The sequence below is a fragment of the Trachemys scripta genome, chromosome 10 (assembly GCF_013100865.1).
Source record: "Trachemys scripta elegans isolate TJP31775 chromosome 10, CAS_Tse_1.0, whole genome shotgun sequence".
NCBI classification, from domain to species: Eukaryota; Metazoa; Chordata; order Testudines; family Emydidae; genus Trachemys; species Trachemys scripta.
This window is the reverse complement of record NC_048307.1, coordinates 9,542,553-9,565,703: the sequence shown is the minus strand read 5'-3', so window position 1 is coordinate 9,565,703 and position 23,151 is coordinate 9,542,553. Positions and strand designations below refer to the sequence as shown.

The 23,151-nt window shown below is 42.8% G+C and overlaps 1 protein-coding gene across 3 annotated transcripts in view; it reads left to right on the top strand.

The window, feature by feature from the left end:
• The window catches only part of FOXK1 (forkhead box K1), a 68,888-nt gene extending 46,117 nt beyond the window's left edge, over positions 1–22,771 (top strand). For 2 of the 3 annotated variants that reach the window (XM_034785024.1, XM_034785025.1), the window contains exons 3-9: positions 3,721–3,877; positions 4,874–5,020; positions 6,953–7,146; positions 8,801–8,967; positions 9,578–9,964; positions 12,523–12,747; positions 16,876–22,771. In XM_034785024.1, coding sequence (XP_034640915.1) covers positions 3,721–3,877; positions 4,874–5,020; positions 6,953–7,146; positions 8,801–8,967; positions 9,578–9,964; positions 12,523–12,747; positions 16,876–17,093 — 1,495 coding nt within the window. In that variant the 3' untranslated portion in view covers positions 17,094–22,771. The remainder of the gene's footprint in view (positions 1–3,720; positions 3,878–4,873; positions 5,021–6,952; positions 7,147–8,800; positions 8,968–9,577; positions 9,965–12,522; positions 12,748–16,875) is intronic. The other variant, XM_034785023.1, reaches the window with a different exon arrangement.
• Positions 22,772–23,151: the final 380 nt, after the last annotated feature.

Genomic DNA, 23,151 nt, shown 5'->3' with positions numbered 1-23,151 from the left:
GTGATAATGATGTAAAACTGAGATTGTGAGAATTTATGGTTATTAAGGGTCACTGGTGGTCTGTGTAAGAGTGGGGGCATTAACACCTGGTATCCTGGCCAAATTTCAGCTTGGGTCTATGTAACTGATATACTTAAATCTTCCATGCAGTTTCAATTGGATATACTGTTTACTTCCTTCCTAAATTGTTAGAAATGCTGCATTTCACTGGTGTTTGAATGATGCATGTCTGTAGCTTGCATATCAATTTCTGAAGTGGTTTGAAATGAAAGCTACAAGATTTATTCTACTGCCCAAGAGGTGTATTCCAAATTTTCTTCAGTAGCAATTGCCAAATGTAGAACTGAGCCAGATTAAAGTGTGCCAAGTTCTATTATCTGTAGTTTTATCAGTAAAAATTACAGTAGTATTAAAATAGATCCAGTGTTTTTTGTAGTATTTGCTTAACAAAATATTTATATCCTGCACAGTATTATCCTAGACCACATGGCTTTGGGTTTTTTGGGTTTTTTTTGTTTGTTTTTGTTTGCATCAGTCTTATAATACGAACAGCTATATGTTTGGGAAAATAGCCTTTGTTTATCTCTGGAACTTTTTTTTTTATTTAGGGTGTGAGCAATTCCACGCTTCCCCTGGCCTGTTGCTGTTGGGGGGTAGTGAGGAGAATTCCAGGAACTCTAGGAAATCGACAAGTCACTGCATTGTGTTTGCTTTAAACTATACTGAACTCTAATTTTGACTTAACCCTTAGGACACTTGTCCATGCTGGTATGTCTGCATGGGGGGAGGGAGAGGGGGAGTGGCAGAGAGTCTCTCAGAGCCCAGGTCAACTGCTGCAGGGTTTTTTTGTTTTGTTGCATAGACATACCCAAAACCTTCTCTCTCCCCCTCCCCCTCTTATCTTCCCACCCTCTTTGCAACGTGAGTTCCTCCTCCTTCCTCGGTTGTAAATTTCTTGTTTTCTCAGCCCCTTCAGCTCCAGCAGCACTACGGGAACTCCCCAAAAGTAAGCTGAGAGCTTGCTTTACCTGATAGTGCCTCTGGCCCCCTGCAAAGAGCAGCTCTGAGCTTGTTACATGTTCCTGATTCTCCCACCCACAACTCTGAATGTGACTGGCCTTCCCTGGCCTAAAGGAGCTGTTGAGAAGTGGCAAGTTTGTCTGGAGGAAAGGGTCCCATCATGGTAGAGGCAGGTTGGGGGAAGTCACTATTCCCAAGTTTCCAAGCGCCATGGCCACTCCAGGTTACCCCCACTACTGGATAATTTCCTGTGACATCCACAGTGGAGCTGGCTAGTTTCCTTAGAGTTAATAACATTTTATTCTGAAGGGGGTTTGCAAGCACAGCCCAGTTTAGTACAATGTTGAGATGACAAGATATTCTCTCTGAATTCGGGGGCCAGGTATTGCTAGTTTTTTAACAAAAAATTATTTCTGTTAAGAATCAAAATGCCGCGGAAGCTGCAAATTTGTTTCTTGATGGCTTTTATAAAGATGGTCATGAGTTTAAATGTAACCAGTAGAAGCCCAAACCTGAACAGCAGGAGCCACATTTTCTCTGCTTATCTTCAAGAATCAATTCGTTACCTGTCTGAACGGCATGAGCATTCTGCGCACAAGCCTTGAAATTACACCGCGTCTTAGTAAAAGCACAAAAAAGATGCACCCTTTTTAAAGTGCACAGATTGATTGGAGGAGCTCTGGTCTCTCCACTTCTTCTCTGGCTTGGTTTTTAACAGTTTTGTTTGTGGCATACTGATATGGTGTGATCACAAATGGTTAGCAATATCGACACAACTCTTAATTCTTAATCTCTTTCTCGTCTGCATATTGCCACAATCCTAATCACCATATGCAACAATTAAAAGAAGCACTACTGCTGCTTGGGAATGAGCGTTCTTGTCTCCCTTAATTAAGTCTTCTTTCTGTGGATCATACCAGGAAGAAGCTATTCGGGGGGGGCATTTGGTTGCCTCCTTTATTGGGGGAAGGCATGAGCAAAGAGTTGCGTCTTAAATTGCACTCAGAGATGAGACAAGAATTTATCCTGGTCTCTGGGGTCAGGAGTTTCATAACCATGGGTCCTTCACCAAAAACACCTTGCTCCTTAAAAGCTTCAGCCTGAGCTTCTGAATGGTGATGTTCCTGTTGAGTGTAGGATTCAGAGTGGATGCGACAGGAGAGGTCACCCTTGAGTTACCTTGTACTGTCGAAAACTTTGAGGGGTGTGTGTGTGCGTGTGTGTGTGTTCGTTCGTTCCTATCCCAAGGAAACTTTCTGTAATCCATTGTTAAAATAAATCGGCCCGATGCTGAGTTTAGCAACACAGCCATTTTCAGGAAGCAGGAGTGAGAAGCAGTAGTTTTCAGTTTACGTTGACAGCTGCATTTGAAAATTGTTCTTTATAATTGGCACTTAAATTTACTGCTGTTGGTGGCCATTTTGCTGAGAGGAGAATAATTTGTGACAGCAGTACCTAAGCCCACTACAGGGGACTAGGCGTCTTTTTCCATTCTCCTCTAATGCAGTTACAATAAAAAAAAAATCCTCTATCTCCATATGTAAATATTTAAATATCGTTCCTCTTTCTTATTGATCATTCTGAGTGTACTTTAATGGGAAAGAAGTAGGTAATCCTGTGATTGGATTGTGGTCCATTTCACTGTGCTGCTCAGCCCTGGAGAGAGAAGGGACAACACATGAATGATGCTTCAGACTCGCCATCTCACCTGCCAAGCAGTCTTGTTCCCACAAATCAAGAATGTGTGACCCTCCCCTCCCCAGACTAGTTTTGCTAATTAATTCTCATCCTGTTGTATGTACTCGTGTGTCTGAGTGGTGCTGCAGACTATAGACCCACCTTCGTTGTTTATTTGTAACCTTATACCAGTCTTGGTGTGGCTTTCCCTATTTCATAACTGTTCCTAAAGTGCCATCTTGTGGCAGTCCTAGAACTCTTAGTTATTTTTCTTTTCCCTAACCAATCTGCAAAAACATTGATCTGAAGGGCACTCTACCTGTATCTGCAGCTCCCATTGGTTGTCAGTAGGGTTTGTATGCTGGTAGGTTAAGGAGATAAGTGGCCTTTAGAGGTTGCTGTGGTTTTAGCTACTTGACATTAACCTTTGTGTTGTTGAACAGCCCTCTAAAGCCCAGTGCTGGTGCACCCAGTGTTGCATCTGTCATTATGGTTTTAACAGTGATACTGTAAAAAATAAGTAGTCTTTTTAAGTAGAGAAGTTAAGCGATCAACATCTATATCTTAGACAGAGAATGGTATTGGCCAGATTTATGATTGAAGAGTAAGGCTTTTAATTACTTGTGTAACTTATTTACTCCAGAAAGACAAACTCTGATACAATATTTGGTTTTCAGTGGAGTCCCATGCTGGCTTCACAGAGGAGTGATCCTGCTTCATGCTTTGAAATTGCGTGTTGTCTAGTGACTACAGCAGGTGAAAGGAAGTCAGAACTTCTGGAAGTCAAGTTAGGACTTCTGCAACTGACTTATTTCATGATCTTGGGCAAGTCATTCAACCTCTCTAAGTTTTGGGTTAACCCATGTGGAGAAAGTTGTTCAGTACCTACCTACTTCTCAGAGATGTAGATTCTTGTTCGCCAATTGCCTAGAAATCCTTGGATGGTAGGAGTTGTCTGTACACTTGTTGCTGTTAATAAATAACTGGAGATGGATGTCTCTGTCTCCTCTCTACCCTCTGCAGTGTTCCCAACTCCTGCCCGGCCAGTCCACGTGGCGCTGGATCCTCAGGCTATCGCTTTGTTCAGAACATTACCTCGGACCTGCAGCTGGCAGCAGAGTACGCAGCGAAAGCAGCATCAGAGCAGCAGGCAGACGCGTCTGGCGGGGACAGCCCAAAGGTTCAGAGAAACATTATCTGCCCGGCAGTGCTTGGGGAGGTTTTCAGGCCTGGCAGTGTACTGTAGTTAAACAAGTCGAAAGATCATTTATCTGTTGTACATGTGTGTTACGTATTTCCATTGGGATACTTAACACCCCTGAGGGTCACTGGGTCATCCCCCTCCGTGTCAGTCACTGGCTCCTGGATATCACCGCTAGGTTAGCTTCCCAAATTTATTTTCTGCATTCACTTAAAAGGTCAAGTTACAGGAATCTGCCTTTTTTGATGGACCATGCAGCCTGACATGCAGGTGTTCCCCCTAAGAAGTTATGTATTGGAAGAGTATTAAAACCAAGGAGTTTTATTTTTCTTCTTTAATTAACAGCTCCACAGATGTACACAACACTTTGTAAAATACACTGGGGAATAAAAGACAGGGTCCCTACCTTGAAGAGCTTGCTGTTTAACTCAGGCAGAGTACACAGGCCTGCAGTTCAGGGACAAGAGGTGAGGAGAGCAGTGTAGAGAGGATTCGCTTTTAAAAACATAACAAACAAACATAAGGAGGGAATTCAGTCTTGATGAAGTGCCCTGATACCTACGTTGAAGCTGTAGTTTCTCTCTTGGTAATGCTAGGTTTGGGATCTAGCAAGGGAGCACAATACTGGATAGCTATGAAGATTGAATTCTCCCCTAAACCAGGGTGGCTGTTCTTGGTGGAGATGCACTGATGGAGCAATGTGAGGAACTGGAAATAAACCTTTCTAGTGAATTTCTTCCTGGAGATGGTGGAGCAGGACTAAGTCATGCTTGGTACTAGTGCCTGGAAGCAGAACTGGGTGGAAAATTTAAAAAACATAGCAAACCTTTGGAACTTTTTTCCAACAGAAAATATTGTTTGGTAGAAAGTTTAGCTATATCTAGTGGGCATTTAGTATCTGGCTTGTGTGTAAACTCCAGCGTAAGAATCCGTAATCCTGAAATTAAGCTTCCCCTGTTGTGTCCTCTCTTTTAGGATGAGTCCAAACCACCATATTCCTATGCTCAATTAATTGTGCAGGCCATATCTTCAGCCCAAGACAGGCAATTAACACTAAGTGGGATCTATGCCCACATCACCAAGCATTATCCATATTACAGGACTGCTGACAAAGGCTGGCAGGTGAGTTCTTGACACCTACAAATTTTGAAATTTCTATTGAAGTGCTTATCCTAAAAGGAAACACATTTGGTGAGGATCAGGGCACTGGGGTAGTGGGAAGCTGTTCCAGTCAATTTAGGGAATAATCAGTTTAATAACCTCACTTAAACTTTTTGTTTGTGGGCAGTGTTTGTAAAGGCTACTCTACGGAAACATTCAGGGGCCTCTGGTTTTCTAATGCCCATCCTTACCACTCTTGTCATCCACCACGCCTGCATCTCTAGAGACATCTCCGACATGATTGTCATCCCCATTTTCATTTCCTTCCATGCCCTTGCTACCAGCAGCCACTTCATCAGTCTCATCTCCTCTGCTCTCACCCCATATCTATCTCTCTTCAAATCTTCCTTGACCCCTGAAAAATCTTGACTATGTCCAGTTATTTAGGAAAAGGATGCTCTACGGACCTCTCCCTTTGCGATTGCACCACTTCAGCATGGCTGTCTACAATTCTGTGTTCTCCCTGCTTTTAATCACAGTAACCCTCCCGCTCTCTACGACTATTGCTTTCCTTTCCCAGAGTATGGTCACTCTACTATAGATACCATCATGGAGCGCTAAGGGTCTGACAACCACAAGCTGACCCCTTGTGTTGCATGTCTGTGCATAGCATACTATTGGGGAAATCTCACCGGCTTCTCTGTACAATTTGTCCATAGCTGATAATGCTATGTCAGACTTGGATATTCAGCTGCGTGAGTGTCAGTTTTAATGTGTCAGTAGCCAGGGCTTCAGCCACACTCGCCCTTTCCCAGTGCCACACCTCTGAACTGGGTGTTGTCACTTCCAGGCACACAACACTGATGTATTGGAGAGTCACGGGCAGCTGCTGATTCCACTATCCACAGCTGGCTGGAGCAGCATGGCTGATCGCACTTGACAGTATAATCAGAATAAGTACATTCTGCCTGCCCAGTTTTCCCCTGCCCTATCAGTTGGTTATGGAATTCTTCACTTCCCACCTCACCCTGCTCCACAGTGTTGCCGTGCATTGTTAACCAGCTGCTGCATTGTACTGCAGAGACTGCTGCATTACAGTGATGGGTGAAGTGGTCTGTCTATGTCCCTTTCTTCCCTACCAGCAGCGTTGTAAGGCTCTGTTTTGTAAAGCACATCTGTTGGTCTTTGAAAGCTGCTAGAGAAGCACAAAAATGGGGGAGGGAGGAAGAGGAATTAGAAACGATTTTATGCAATTGTGGGCTCACTGTGCCTTTCCTGCAACATAGCGGTGCTAAACCTAGTCAGTGATAGGACTGTTCCCTGAGAAATAGTTGTTGTTCCTATAGATGGGTAATCTCTACAGCACCCTACAGTGCTAGGTCTGTGCCAGACAGCTAATGGGTCCCTCCCAATATCTAGTCAGTCTAAAAAAATTTACTGGCCTGCTTTATGATTATTGTGATGTGGTGTGGCCTCTACTGGTTCATGTTCGCACATGTGATCAATTTGCTGGTAGGCAGTGCAGCCAGGCCTGGCAGTTTTCCACTTGAAAACAAAAAGGCCATTTTTGAAGTGTGTTCTAGATGTTTACAATACACATCTCTTTTGTTTATGGTTTTCCAAAGCCCCCACTTCCATATCTTGCAGTGGAAGAGTTACTGCCCTCACTGGTTCTAGGAGTTGTTTCTAAGGGGCTGGTAACAGTACAGTGCCAGGCAAACCTATCTTCCTCCATAGTTAATGGAAACTCTGTATTTGTAACTTACGTAGCCAGATTTTTTTCTTATCACTTCCATTCCCCTTGTGAGTCTTGGTAGCTGGGTAGCTTGTTACTGTTTGTGGCAGAGATTCTGAAGGGGATGGATGTTACTCTTCTGGTCTGTGAAGTCTAGTTTGTCTGTCTTTGGTGTTTCCACATTGCATAATAATCAACTCATTCCTTGTTTCCTGCAGAACTCCATTCGGCACAACCTCTCCTTGAACCGTTACTTTATCAAAGTTCCACGCTCCCAGGAGGAGCCCGGAAAGGGCTCCTTTTGGCGAATCGACCCTGCCTCAGAAGCCAAGCTAGTCGAACAGGCATTCCGAAAACGGAGACAGAGAGGGGTGTCCTGTTTTCGAACCCCTTTTGGGCCCCTCTCCTCCAGGTAAGTTCAGGTCCCTTTTTATTTTTGTTCTAAATCTGTAAATCTGTTTTGGTGTCATTTCATAGTGATGCAGAACTGTTCTCACAGGAGTAAGTGGCTTACTGTGCAAAGCCCTGCTGTTCATTTCTGAAGAGCTGGGTCCACATGTGGATTAGGTCGTAGGAGAAATCACTTGTGGTATTTAAACTAGTCTCTTTCAGAGAACATCACATCATTTGACATGATTCTCAGCAATGGAGTCGAAGGGATGTGGTATGGGACTAAATGGAACTGCCTCAGCCAGTGGTACGGGTGTGGAGGAGAAGCTTAGCACAGAGACTGTCGGGACTAATTGATTCTAGCTAGTGCAGTGTACCCTTTGCTCTTGCAGGGACCAAATTTTGTCTAAAAGTGGGTGAAAATAAGGGAAAATGAATAATAAAAAGGTGGCATCCACAATAGGGTGTGTGAGAGAGAAGGATATTGTTTGTTGAATGTTAAGCAAACTGTGAGTCTCGTAGATAATACAGTTCTGTTTTATAGAAGGTGTGTGTGTGGGGTGGTGTTTTGTGTGTGTGTGTGTGTGTGTGTGTGTGTTAAAATGAATGCAAATAAAGTCAGGATCCCTCACCAGTTCAATGATATCTAGTTAATTTATTCAGCGAGATCCTACAGCTAAACATTACACCCAGTGAGTATAGTGTTAGAAATAACTTAAAAGACCCAGGAATTAGAAATCCATAAACCTCTCTGCTAAAATATTTATGCTAGGCTGCTAGTCCAGTGTACTGACGAGGGATTCTAGGAGTGACTTCAAAACTTTGTTGCTTTGGCTAGCTGGGTTTGGGAGTGTTGTGGTGGTAATTGCTTGAGGATTCAGTGTTCTTTGTACTCTTAAACTTTTCTAATGACTCAATCCAGAGTGTCAAAGTGTTCTCATTTAAGCCTGGTTACTTTCCCTGGTCAGAGGGGAAATGCAGTGCTTGTAGCTGGTCCCTGGGTTTATGAACAGTGACTCTCTTAAATGGTGCTTGTAATCTTGAGAATTCCCAACCTTTGTCATACTGACAACTTGAAGATCACATTTGCATGAAAACTTTGTATCTGCTATAATTGCAAATAAAGTCTGTGATTCCTGTTGTTTAAAATTAGCAAGAAATACATTTCTGCAGTGTACATTGTGCACTGGCAGCACGTAGTGGAGTTTCACTGTTTTCCCTCTCTCAGGACAGAAACAGTGGGAGAGGAGCCTTGGCTTCATCCCCCACATAACAGAAGATCAGAAAAACTCTCATATTAAACGTTTCATGTTTTGTTTAAATTGTAGCACGTACTAATCAAGGGACTGTCAAAAACAGGATTGAAAAACAAAAACCAACCAACCAAAACGTATCTTTTTTTTCTTTTTTTTTTTTTTTAATCCATTTGAATGTGCCCATTTAGATTCAGATTTTGCCCTACTAAGAGTGGCATTGCTGCAAAGATGCCATGCTTCTGGCTTCATTGGAGGAAGTAGGACGGTAGAAACAGCACAAGAATGGTTTCTTAGTGCTGTGGAAGAATAGAAGCTCTTCTATTGAGGCAGTAGATTTTGGAGATGCCTTTGGTTCTCTGCTACTGCTTTCTTGGCCAGCATGTATTCTTTTTACTCTGTTTGCACTGGTTTGTGTTTCAGGAGTGCCCCTGCCTCTCCTACTCATCCCGGCCTGCTGTCCCCTCACTCTAGTGGCCTACAGACTCCAGAGTGCCTGTCCAGGGAGGGCTCACCCATTCCACATGAACATGATTTTGCATCAAAGTTAGCTTCTGTTCCAGAGTATCGATATTCACAAAGTGCACCTGGTATGTAGCCCCTATTTTGCAGGAGAGTATGTTCATTGTGGTGGGAGGGTGTTCTATATTTCAAATAAAGGCCTCATCTCTCCATACTTACCCTTTTCCCAGTCTCCAGTGGCTATATAGCTTTAGACTGTCTCTTTTTCTTATTAGCTTCAGCTTCATGGCAATGGGATGGGGAGTGGAGGGAGTCAATCTGAATGGGGATTTGGATCTGTCGTCACTCCTCTTCAGCTGTTTAGGTTGGTTGCTCTTTGGGGCTGCTGTCTGCACCCAGAGTTCCATGTGACCTGATAAGTTAAAAAGCAGAGGTGGAGTTTTTCGCTCGTATGCTGGGAAAGGTGAAACTGCTGGGTGGTGATGTTAGGTCTGTCTGAACCCCATGATTGTGCAACCCATTTAAAACCCTGCACTGTGTGTACACACATTGCATACAAAAACTACACTCAAAATGTTTAGATTGCACAGCCAGCCACTCAAAAATTAGGAAATACAAGATTGAATGTTGTCTGAATAACTTTAATTCTTTTGCAAATACTGCGCTGCTCAGCATTATGTATTATTAGAAATGTCAAAGAAAATGAGTGCTCTAATATGCGTATCTCTTCCATTTCAGGATCACCTGTCAGTGCCCAGCCGGTGATCATGGCTGTTCCTCCCCGGCCATCCACTCTAGTGGCAAAGCCGGTAGCTTACATGCCAATAGTGACTTCTCAACAGCCTTCTGGTCATGCAATCCATGTAGTGCAGCAAGCTCCCACTGTTACAATGGTCAGGGTTGTAACTTCCTCCTCAAGCTCCGCTAACGGATACATACTGACAAATCCGGGCCCAGCAAGCGGTGCTCATGAAGCAACAGGAACAGTGTTGGATTTGGCTGGTGATCATCGAGGTAGTCTGTTTCATTTCCCTCCCTACTTGACAAAGGAAGATTTGTCCGGACTTGTAGGGTTTTTCTGCACACCTATTGCACTCCCTGGGTGTTTAGCCCTTGACAAAAGAGGTCAGTCATAAGATACAATTTAAACTGGGTAAGAGCTTTTGCACTAGGTCTGCCTAGCAGTAAGCAGGAGAATTGAGCTGTGTGTGGCCTTTAGTTAGTAAAAATCTAGCTAGAATTTTACTGGTGACCAAAGCTGCATATATGGCTGTGAATATTTATTCTAGTTCTGGTGTTCCCCTACAATATGCTTGTGGACTGAGGCCCATTCTGATCAATTGGGTAAATTACCAAAAGGTATCTCTATCCCAAACAAAACTCCCACCATCCCAAGGTATGCTTTTCTGTTTTGAAGGCTGAAGCTGTTTGTTTCAAGGTGACATTAATGGTAATTGAGACTGTGTGTCCTTTTTTTGTGGGTATGTAAAATTTATTCCAAGGGAGGAAAGGTGTAAGCCTCTGGAAATGAGTTTTGTAGAAGTGCATATAGTGTTTGTGATTAGAAGATTCCTCAAAAGCCAATTATTATAAGGATCACTTTATATCTTTTCAAACTGGCAACTCTGGCCTTAGTGAACTAAACCCTGAAAATACCTAATGTTCTATAAAAGGATCATTCTCTGTCTGCTTTCACTTGGGCAGTACCTCCTTTTCTGCAGCCCTTCTCATAATTGCATTATATTATTGTACATTTGTACAAGCACAATAAGAACAGTGAGTTTCATTGAGTGTTTATGTGCAGAAGAGTGATTTATTTGCTTACAAGCTGGAATGGAGAGGGGAGGGAGAGAGAGAGACCCTCCCCAATAGTAATATGGGACACTCAGCATTTGCTTTGGTGTTGGCTTGCTTTTGACCACCTTCAAACTCCCCTGAAGTTTTTGACCAGATCCCCTCTGTGCTTCTCCAGGCTTCCCAGCAGCAATCTCTGAGCTTGCCTACACTTGTAACAGTACAGTAGTACAGCCTCAGCACTTCAGTGTAGATGCTACATGCGCCGACAGGAGGGGTTCTCATGTTGGCTAGGCAATCCACCTCTCCAAGAGGTGGTAGCTAGGTTAGTGGAAGAATTCTTCTGCCGACCTACCACACTCTACACCGAGGGTTAGGTCAGCTTAACTGCGTCGCTGTGGGGTATGGATTTTTCACACCCCTGAGAGATGTCGCCAGGTTGACCTAACTTCTTAGTGTAGAGCAGGTTTCTGTCTCTCTCTGACCCTCTGCCATCCCTAGATCCTCTTCCCCCCACCCCCCCAGCCTCTGCCTTCCCCAGCTCCACTCTTCATTCCGACATTCTGATACCCTGCCCGAGCTCTCCTCTCCTGTTCTGCCATGTCTCCCTTGTTTCTCTAATGTTAAGATGGGGAAGAGAAGGGGGATGCTGGGGTGGTCCTACTGAATCAGCTTCTTCACTTCCTGCCTGCCTGGGCAGGCATCACTCCTTTTCTCCTCCTCTCAGAGTTGGCTGGAGAGGTCAGGCAATGCGCTGAGTCAGCTGCAGAGAGAAATCTCAGTTGCAGCCTTCGGCTGGCCAGCAAGGTTGCTCCTTGAGGCAAGAGGCTTCCTGGCAGCTTCTCCCTGCCTGTTGAGCAGATCAGTTAAGGTGGGGGAGTGAGGAGGAAGGTTTTAAACACTGCCACACTAAAACAGCAGCATCAGTCCAGGCACTGCCCCCTTTCTGCTGGTTCCTTCCCCTATCCTTCACAGCTAGTTGAAAGTTGTGCACGAAGGCAGGTTAAAATTGGAGGGGACTGCTTCCTCTCCACTCCCTTGTGATCTCACCCAAGTGTAGGCATGAGAGCAACCTGTCCCTAACTCCACAAACACTTGGGCTGTTTGATACTGTTATGGTTCCTTCCCTGTTGTGGTTAGCTGAGGCTCAGGGTGGTTGATGTACAGGCAGGGAACTCTCATAGTCTAGTTTTCACTGACTGTATCCATGCCATGTTATGTAATGTAGTAACATGCAGATAAGGAAAAGAATGATGGGGAGAACCTTTTTATGCCTCAGAATGACATGTTTATAACCTTGTTTCTTAGTTGGCCTGCTTGTGCCTTAGAGGAAGTCTATATCTGACATTGGTAAATAGTTGTGTAGATATTTTTGTGTTAGGTAAGGTAAGAAAACTTGTGGAGTTAATGAAAAATCATGGCTGGATGTCTTGAAATGCTTCAGAATAACCATTTGTTCCTCATAGGTAGTAACCCTTCCCCATTCTTGTATTGCTGATTGCAGTGTTCTTTCTCTAATGAGCTAGGTGAGTCAGTCTTCCCTGGAGAGCCTGATCCTGCAAAAAGATTTCTGGGTACTTCACGTCTCCCAGGATCAGGCCCATACCTGTCAGCCATGTCCTCAACCCCTTCTTATTTTGGAGCCCAAATGTGTTACTCTGAGACTCCTCTGCATTGACCTGAGAAATGATGCTTCCCATTCCCATGAGATATTGATTTGTGGGATTTATCAAACGCAAATGATTTGGTTGTGTCTGGATACTTTGGCTGTATGTGCTTGGGTATTTTCATTTTGTCTAATCTTGGGGTATGTATTATTGCTAGCATATTAATGAAAATGAAGCCTACTCGTGGTGAATGATTCTCCTTTCTGTTTAATGTCCAAACAGGCATGGATGAGAAACCAACAATTGCGTTTGCCACAATACCCACTGCCAGTCGAGTCATTCAAACAGTGGCCAGTCAGATGGCTCAAGGTGTCCCAGGGCAAACTGTTACCATCCTTCAGCAGGCAACTCCAGTGACCATTGGACAACACCAACTACCTGTTCGGGCAGTAACACAAAATGGAAAGCATGCCATCCCCACCAACAGCATCACCGGCAGTGCTTATGGTATGGCTTTCCTTTATGGCTGTGTGCCCGATCACCTGATGTAGTTTCACATGCACTGCAAACTCTACAGTTATACTACACATAGGTCCTGACATCTGAGTTTTCCCATACATCCAATTTGAAATATATGTGCAAGATGTGTATTGTGCAACATTTTGCACCACTAAATAACAAAGTTTTTCTTCCCCAGCCTTAGTGCTCTAAGTGCTTGCTCCATTCTTTCTCTTCCACCTCCAGTTCTGCTCATTTGCCTGTGGGGGGGTAAAAGCTCTGCCATCTTTAACAACACAGAACCATAGAACTGGAAGGGACCTTGAGAGGTCTTCCAGTCCAGTCCCATACACTCAAGACAAGTCTAAGTATTAGCTACACCATCTCTGACGGGTTTTTGAAGATTTTTAAGAGCAGGTTAGACAATAACAGAAATTCTACAACCTCCCTAGGCAATTTATTCCAGTGCTTAACTACCTTGACAGGAAGTTTTTCCTAGTGGCCAACCTAAACTGCCCTTGCTGCAATTTAAGCTCATTGCTTCTTGTCTTATCCTCAGAGGTTAAGGAGAACAATTTTTCTCCCTCCTCCTTGTAATGACATTTTATATACTTGAAAACTGTTATCATGTCTGCCCCTCAGTCTTCTCTTCTTCTTCAGACTAAACAAACCCATTTTTTTTTTTTTTTCAATCTTCCCTCATAGGTCATGTTTTCTAGACCTTTAATAATTTTTGTTGCTCTTCTCTGGACTTTCTCCAATTTGTCCACATCTTTCTTGATATGTGGTGCCCAGAACTGGACACAGTACTCAAGGTGAGGCCACATCAGTGCAGAAGAGAGTAGAAGAATTACTTCTCGTGTCTTGCTTACAACACTCCTGCTAATACATCCCAGAATGATGTTTGCTTTTTTTGCAACAATGTTACACTGTTGACTCATATTTAGCATGTGATCCACTATGACCCGCACATCCGTTTCCACAGTATTCCTTTCTAGGCAGTTATTTTCCATTTTGTATGTGTGCAACTGATTGTTCCTTCCTAAGTGGAGTACTTTGCATTTGTCCTTATTGAATTTCATCCCATTTACTTCAGACCATTTCTCCAACATCACCTCTGCAGAGTCCAGTCCCTTTTTATGTCCTTGGCAATGCATCTGTCTGTCCCGTCCCCATCTTTCTTTAGTCTCTGTTCCATCTAGGGTTAGCTTCTTTTCAACAAATAAATGTGGCCTTTCTTGAGCCCATTTTCTCTTACTTTGGCTTTTCTTGCTGTGAAAAAAGTAGAAATGTTATGTAATGTTTTTTATGAATTCTGCACTTGGCATTGCTAAAGGGTTAGACCTGCTCTTTGGGCAGAACAGGAGACATGCGGGGTGTGAGACACACCTTGGGTCTTGGTGGAGAGAATGGGGTATTTAAAAAACTGATTGAAACCGTCCCAGCTCAATGGAGGATCCAGAGAGACGATGAGAAACCCCAGCAACTGAACAATCAGCAATTGACAGCAGGCAGCTCCAGCAGGTGGGGTATGTGAACTCAGCATGGCTCTGCCTGAGAGGCGACAGGAGGGGGATAAGAGTTGTTTTTTGGAAGAGGCCAGACAGTTCTCACCTGGGACTGACAAAGGGACAGAGACCCTGAAATGGAATCCAGAGCAGCTTGGCTGGTGGATAGCACTGGCTTGGCCAGATGGACTATGTCTTAACCTTTTTCTCTAGGCTAACCTAGGGACTTGCAATGCTTTGTTCCAGTTGACTAATAAGTCCTACTCTGTTTTGGAGACGCCTCCTGGTGTCACTGCAAATACATGTTGAGGTGCATTAGCCTGTGAAGAGGCTCAGTCTTGGAGGCAATGAGGCTGTGTGGCCTACTGTGAAGAAAGAGTAGGATCAGTTGGAGGTCTGGCACACTGAAGGGTTCCTCCTGTGGATCCGTGACATTTGCCAGTCAACCCTTGCCCTCAATATTGCATAATAAATCTTCCCTGGTGCTCTTAGGACACCACTAAATCCCCAACTCTGTTCTCAGAAAATCCTTTTCTCCATAGCTAAATGTCTCACCTCCAGTCTCTTCTCACTCATCAAAGTCTTGGGGAAAGAACCAGTACTATGGTGCACGGTTTTGTCTCATAGAAATGTAGAGGGCCTACTGGATCTTCTACATCAATGCAGGATTGTTTCATATAGGATATTTTCTAGTAATTAGTCCAGTCTGGTTTCCCTTGGGAGGGTATTCTTGTGCTTCCTCAGGACATTAGGTATTGTCACTTTAAGGGTAATGACTGGTGGTGGCAGAACCCTAAAACTTTGAGTTATTGTCTTCCCTTGTTATGAAATCAGAGTCCCAGCACCTCCACCCTGCCCCTTCAGGCAGTCAGAACGGAAGACTTTGTCTGGATTTGTGTTGGCTTTCTTACAGCATCTTTTGGGTTGTCCTATGAGTTATTTCTTTGTTTTAGTCCACTGCTGGATGAAGGCTTCCTGCCACTTTCTTTGATTTTTTTTTTTTTTTTTTTTTAATTTAACCTTTCCCATCAGAGTTCTACCTACTTTTACCTTGTCCAGTAATGGAAAACTGTAATGAATAGTTGTAATGTCTTAGATGTATAAAACTGTTAAATAAGAATAGAGATTAAAAATAAATGGAGCTGATATTATCCTGCAGTAGCATGAGACTGATGTAGAGTAGGACATTTGATTGCTAATTATTCTTCATTTATGCGTAAGGCACTCTGAAATCACTAAAATTTGTTTCACTCTTTTTTGTAATCAGATGCGATTAGAATCCTTCCGATGACATCACAGCTTTCCGGTTTAAGTGGTGCTAGATTCTCTCCGCAGAGGATGCAGAGCTTGTATCTTTCTGACGCACTTCACTATGCGCAGCTGAAAAACCTAGTTTCTTCCCTTAGGCTGTCTTGGTTTTGAACATTTGTTTCCCAGTCTGGGGTTTTCTCCTCTTAGAATACCGAGATGGCTTTTCTGAATAGTGGTCAGCAGTTTTCTCTCATCCAACCCTGACAGTCTTCTCTTTTCTCATCCTCTTGACCTTACTGGTGCATGGCATTCTTCGCAATGGCCTGGTGTAGTTTGCTGGACTCTGAAGGACATTGTTCTGGTTCCATTACTACTTACCCCTGTGCTCCTTTTTGTGCCGCTAGCAGTGGACACTCCTGTATTGTTAACTCTTACCATGTTGATGTCCCTCATGGTTTGGCCGTCTTTATCAATGTGAAGCTATTTTACACTTTTGCTAAGGTATAAGCATATTCTGTTGCTGTGACTTTAAACTGTAGAAATTTCTACTCAGTAACAGAACTCTTGAGACTTTGTAAACTGGAGGTAGGGTTACCTTATTTGCCATTTCTTTACTATTGTGAGAGTTTTTGTCTAGTTCTTGGAGAACAGGGCTGGGAGTCAGGAACTCCTGGGTTCTAATCTCAGCTCTGACAGGGACTCTCTCTGTGGCCTGAGGTAAGTCATTTAACCTCTTTGCCTCAGTTTCTAGCCTGTAAAATGGATATAATACTCATCTACCGCCCACATTAATATTCTGGTTGTAATCCAGTTCCCAGTAGACAGGGTGTTGGCTTTCTTGTTGGCAATCTCAGTAGAAGCGCCCAGCTTTGAATGGGCCATGGAGACTAAACTACCCACACGCCCCTAGCAGTGGTCTGTCCAGGTCAGCATGCTGGTATGGCAGCTTGGGAGAAGCTTTTGATTGTGGTGCTCCATGCAGTAAGTACAGAGCTTCGGTCTCATAGGCTATGGATGCAGAATTTTTCAGTCATGGGTTAGGGGTTAAAACACAAGAGTGGGAGCTTTCCTAGCTGGAGACCATTCCTTAGCTCATTGGTGTACAGGTTTATTTATTAAATGATGTATAAAGCATTTTGAGAACTTTCAATGGAAGGTGCTAGGGAAGGAAGAGCAAGGATTAATGTTCTTAAATTCACACAGGAGTTAAATTCAGAAAAAGTTAGTTAATGTTTGTAAAGCACATCTGAAGGTGACAGTTGCATATCTCCAGTATGATTGCTCTCCAGTGTGATTTACTTCTGTCTTTTCTAGACTTGCAAATGTTGTTTAGACTTTTGGCTGAATTAACACTTTTTTTTTCTCTCCCACTCCCCAGCTCTCACAAATCCGCTACAGCTCCTTGCAGCCCAGGCTAGCTCATCCACTCCCGTTGTGGTCAGCCGGATATGCGAGGCAGCGACTGAAGACCCTGCACCACCCTCGGGTGAGCCAGATGTAAAAAAACCCCGGATGGAAGAGTCCAGCGGAGCAGTCCAGGCTCAAACTGGAGTCATCACGTCCACAGCGCCGCAAGGACAGGCAACCAGTGAATGACGAATCGGTGGGAGGATAGTAGGAATGTAGGTGGGGCAGCGGCATGAGCCTCGAAAGCAATTTTCAAAGAAAAGAAAAACCACAACTGTAACAACAGCTTGAAATTTAGAGAATTACGAGCTCTTTTTAAAATTACATTTTAAAGGGCAGGTCAACAACAGTTCTTAGAATTTCGAGATGCTAAAAAGAATGAAAAAGAATCCTCCCAACTACCTGTACCTGGAACTCAGTTCTGCCTTTACTTATGGGATATTTTTCCTCTTTTTAGATTAAAAAAAAAAAATACAGACAACTGATTGTATGACTGCTGGGATATTTTTTTTTTTTTAATCTCCTTCCCTTTGGGATGGGAGTTACAGTTCAGCATCTAAAGGAATGTATCACAGACACATCTGCTCTATGGGAGGAAGGCTGATCATCTCTGATGCCTTGCTATTCTGCCTCTCGGAGCTTCAAAACATAAGACCATTTAAAAGGGCCACCCAAGAAGATTTAGAAGGATGGGCACAGCTTCTCGTAGGAACAGCATTAAAGTAACATGATACCAAACTGGGGGGAAAAGGCAGACTTTTTTTTAAACAAACCCACCCCTGCAAAACATCATTATATCCATGTTTGTTTATATGGGGATTTGGGAGGGGGAACTACAGGGCTCAACCAGATGGATCTTCAAAATATGGTTTCTGTCCATTCCCTTTGAGGGAAAGTGAGAAGATGGACGAGCAGCATTAATCTATTTCTTTTAAAGAAAAGAGAAAAAAACAAAAAGGGGTGGGTTGTCCTCACACTGATTTCTCACAGTTATTCATCATCCGCTTCTGAATTTACGGCAAAATATCATAGTGACTGAACATGTGAGAAAGGGCATCTTTGAAAGGTTCTGTGTATATTTGGTTTTTTAGTTGTTCATATGTCCCCCTGCTTCTGGGGCAATATGGTTTATTCATAGCATCCTAGAATGAAACTACCATCACCTTTCCTGTGAGCCCAAGGGGCAAATGGTTAGCCTTCTGCATCAAAGTGGTTTTGTCAGTCCTTTCTGGCAGTACGACCCTCTGGCCTGAAGACCAGATGGCTTAAGGTCAACAGCCCAGCGCCAGATTGAAACTTGGAAGTGAATTTCAGCTGGTGTCCCATGGTGTGAAGCTGAGACAGTGAGGTTAAATTCCAGGGGTGAGGGCCAGTGGGGATTATAGACAGTATTGAGAATGAATCTCATAAACTAATGCAAACCAAGAGAACAGAGGCCTCGCATTTTCTACATGAAAACGTTCAATTCCTGTTTTTAAAACAGGATTTTGAGGTTTTCCTTTGCTCCCCAACACATGCCCTCCCAATGATATAGTTAGACAAAGGACCAGGAGTCAATTGCATTTGTTAGGACTGGCCAGTGGTCAAGATAATTTCCTTTTAAATATATATTTGTTTTAATTTAGCAGTTGGATAAATCATGTTCTTTTCATAATGTACTAAAAAAAAAAAAACAGTGCAGACCCAGTATCCCTACAGATTTGAGACACTTGAAGCAGTTGGGGAGTGGGTGCTGTGCATGGCATGAATTGTGGTTGAGGAAACAGGATCACCCTCTTTTCAGCCTCCAGTTAATCAGTTGTTAGTTTTTACAATACAACCCCTTCTGCTATCTTCTGATTAAACACCAAAGACATTTCTTAACTTAAAGATCCTGATAGCTTTGGAAATGGGAAAAGTAAGCTAGCAATAATGGAGCATGTGTCTTCTTTCTAGGGATCTCTGTCCTTTCTGCTTCCACTGATGTAGTGCAGTGTTGTCATCTTGCTGTTAAATCCAAACCGACAGTGCTGTTACGGAGCAGAGTGCAGTGAGCAGCAAGCTCAGTGTGGAACTTTTAATGGGACGGATTTCTCCAAGATACAGCAAATGAGACCATTCATACCCTGTACACATGGCAGATCACCAGTGTTAAGGAGCAAAGCAGAGCTGATGAATTTCTTCTAGCATCTTAGGGAGGAGGCAAATGTAGTAGTAGTAGTAGTAGTAGTAATGGCTAACTGCAAACAGGTGACATTACTTCTCTTCTAGGTTTCCTTTCTCTTTGCCAGTCCCATTCCCTGTGATTGAGATCCACTTTCTATATGAAAGCTGAGCAAGTTTGTTTTTGCCTCACGAAAACAAATTTCTCGCAGTTTATAAAAGAGGAGAAAATTCCTGGGGGACATGGTTTAGGGTGACAGCATTGAAGACAGTGATGAATCTACAGCTTGACCATTCTAATTTATCTGTACGTTGGTGGCAGTGAGTGGACAGATTCTCTGGATTTTAGTGCATAGAATTGATTTCTGAAATCCGGTGGCGGCTGTTGTAATTTGCCTAATAGTTGCAGTCAGCCAATCAGCAACTTTGCACCTATTCTTCTGGTGGGTGGCTAAGTCTGGGTTTTTGACAGTAGTCAGCTGATGTAACGGTTTGCTCAAAGCCAGGATTCTAAGAGGAGACTATTAGCACAGACTAAGAAATAGGGCACAATGATGAGAATATAGCACAGTTTGTTTGTGCCCCTACAGCAAGTCAGTAACGTCAGGTGAACGGTACTTTGAATTTCAGCAAATCCCCAGAAAGAACTATGAGGCTGGGAATCCTTTGTTTAAGGAAGGCTTTTTAAGTCTTGTAACAGGTCAGGTGAGCAAATGCTGGATGAATGACAAATGAAAAACATTGTTTGGGCTCAGATGGTTGCTTCTCCTTGAAAATGTCCATAAATAGGACCATACCATAAGCTGCTGTAAATCACATAGATCTATTGAAATCAATGGAGACTTGCAGACTTACAACGGGTGAGTGTTTCCACAGATCAGTTGCTGGGTTATAAACATGCCTTTTAAAATGTACAGATTTTAAAGTGTACATATTTGCCCCTCCAGCATTCAGGGCAGTGTAACGTTTTCCAGACTCTCCTTTGTGGCTCAGAACACCTGCTGGTCAAGTTGCTAGTTGAAGATAATTGAATGTACTTATCACCAGTTACATGTTCACTGGTTCCACTTGCAAAACCCCAGAATCTTTAGTTTATCCAAGTAGTGTTTTCTGCCTCCTCCCTCACCAGTCTGGTATATTCACTTTCCATTCTAGGAAGCAGCCACGCCACTTTCCCAGCCTTTGAGTTGGCGGTTGGCTAGTGTTGGACCCACACTAAGAAAAATAGCACTTCTTACCCCAAATCTTGTAGAGCCTATGGAAAAGTGTTCTCCTTCCTTATTTGTAGCAGCTGATAAGAGTATTTATACCTACTTTCAGGCCTCCCAAGTGGTTCTCTAACATGCTGCCAGTTCTAGAAAGCCACTCAGCTAAAACACTGCTGTTCCTAATGAAAATTCCTCAGCAGAATTTCCTCTTAAAAAGGGCAAATTATAAATATTGGCGATTGAAACAACCTAATATGTTGTCTAATCCATCCCTGCCAAGGCAAGATTGTTGCAAAGCCAGAAGCAAGTGTTCTTCCCTGTTACATGCTTTTTCAACCCTTGTAAGTAAGTAAGTAAATAAAAAGGGAAAGTTAAATGCATGAGTAAGATAAATTTGTCTTGTTTACACACACTAGAAACTAAGCTTAGGAAAATATCCAGCTTTATTAAAATAAACCGTATTGGATCGGAATAGCCATTTATTAAAATCCAGGTTGTAAACAAACTTAAGAAATCAATAACAAAAATAGGGATGTGATGGAAATAATGATTGTCTCTGCTGTTCAGTTAGTGGTGATAAAGTTATGCACCATTCCATGCTTGCAACTTCACAGCTATAATTTCTAAATGAAATATGCATCAATAACCTAAATTCTTGTAGTGGTTGTCCTCTCTTGCTGTCTTTTCCCCTTCCTGTTGCTAATCATAGTCCATACTCAGCTGATGGGGTATAACCAATACGGAGGAAATGAGTTGTGACGTTTCTTGTTTATTGGAATGCAGAACTTGGGCTGGAAATGTTTGGTGATAAGATGAACTGAAACCATATTTGAGTTCGAGGCTTGTTGACCCTTCTTTTCTAGATGAAAGTGATTTCATTGGAGAATATTTTCCCTGCGCACTCCAACTGATGCCGTATTGAAAACAACAGATGCTTTCTCTTTTCTTTTAACAACCTCCCCTTTTTGGGCGGTTTGTTGCTAGTGACTGTCAGACCCAGGCCTAGTCCCATGAATTCTCCTACATTTTTGCACCAAATTTCTGTTGCTTTTCAGACAACTGTGATTACTGTGCTGTCCCTTGGCTTCAGCAGGCATCCTTGGAGATGGAATTCAGTGCAACTCCAAGGTCATTTGAATTACAAGCGGCCATTTCATTCCCCCCTCTTCCCTCACCCCGGTCTGTCTATGTGAAGGTGCTCCTACATTCTGGCATACTTGAATGTGACCTCCCATACTTGGGTTACCTTTGCAGAATAATATTGAATTGTTTTAGTGATTGACTTGAAACTAAGAAAATGTTATCCCCAAAGAATTCCCAGGAATCATACAAAAAACTGTATCTGCCTTTTAAACTCCCCTTTCTATTTGAAAATGGGAGCTACTAATTTTTGTGTAAGGTTGCAACATTAAAAAAATTAAATGAATTTTTCTGTTGAAACTTTTAAAAAGTCTGTTTACCTTTCAGCCCGTTTTTTCTTGTTTCTTCCAGTTGCTAGTTAAACCACACCACACGTTCTACACAAGGTATTAACTCCACAGGCTTTCTCTCCTGGGTATTATAAATGACTATGGAAACAGCTGGGATAAGGATACAGAGTAAGGTCTTAAACTAAAGGGACATTTAAGTTTGATTATCTGAAACTCCCAGTTGTTCAGAACAGGGTCATATCCCCCTTCATCTATTAATTGTATTGAAAAACCCCTTGATTATTTTCCCCAAAACTTCAGTTATCTGAAATTGAGCATCTCTTACAATATTTGGCTGATGGAGATTGTACCATATGGTGGTTGTTTGTTTAAGTTTCTTTACCTGCTATAACCCATACCTTGGGATAATCTAAAACTGAAAAAAAAAAAATTAAATCTATTGACTGTTTCCTTTTTGCATTTTTCTGAGCTTGGCCAATGATGAGAAATGAATCAGTTTTACTTTGATTTATAGGCAGTTTATATTCACGTTTCTCTTGAACTTGGCTTTGTAAAAGCGTATTTTTGCAAAATGTCAATATTGGGGTGAATTTGATCTGATACAGGGACCCTTTCAAAGTGGTGTCAATTTGGCCTGATTCCGTGATAGCCCATCACGCTGCCCATATGTGGGAGCAAAGTTCATGGCTGTAGCTAGGTCCCATTTTTCTGGGCCAGGAGAGACTGGATGAGCTGTAGGGGGCAGTGTGGTGAAGACAGAGCACTTGCATTGAACGCTGCCCAACACAAGGCTGGGAGAAGACTAAAGGATAACACATTTGGGATCCGCAGGCTCTGAGGGGGACTTCAACAGGGGTCATGTTGACCAGCTTATAAAAAAATTCTGCCGTGTTTCAATTTTTTGTCTTTTAGAAATTAGCTGCTGGTTGCTACATTAGCTAATAAACTACTGAATATGAGTAGCAACTGTTAATTTGATTTTGCACATACCGATTAGATGACTGTGCATGTATGGAGTGACCTAGAGACACAACTGCAATTGAGTCTGCTTCCACAACCCTTTTCTTTATTTTACTGTTTCATTGTTCAAAAAAATCATTTAAGGTTGGGGACTTAAATCTACCACAGTGAGAGCTGCTGACCTTAACTGGCATGGAGTGTGATGTGGAACATTGTTCACTAGGTCAACTGGAGGTGTTCAGGCTGGAGCTATAGCGTTACCTCTGAGTTCATGGGAGTTTTTTCCCCCGAGGAGACCCTTAGCACCTTTGATGTACTGTAGCGTGTACCTGAATATTAGAAGGTGAGGAAAAAGGAAGAAAAGAACTTTCTGCCGTAGCTATGTCCATGAAGGTTGGATGGCAGATGTAGTGAAAGGAATTTAAATTATAAATAGATCAGGTTTTAACTTTTTTGCATGTTTTACTTTGTGACCAGAAGCTCCTCATTTAAACCCAGCCCTGTGTT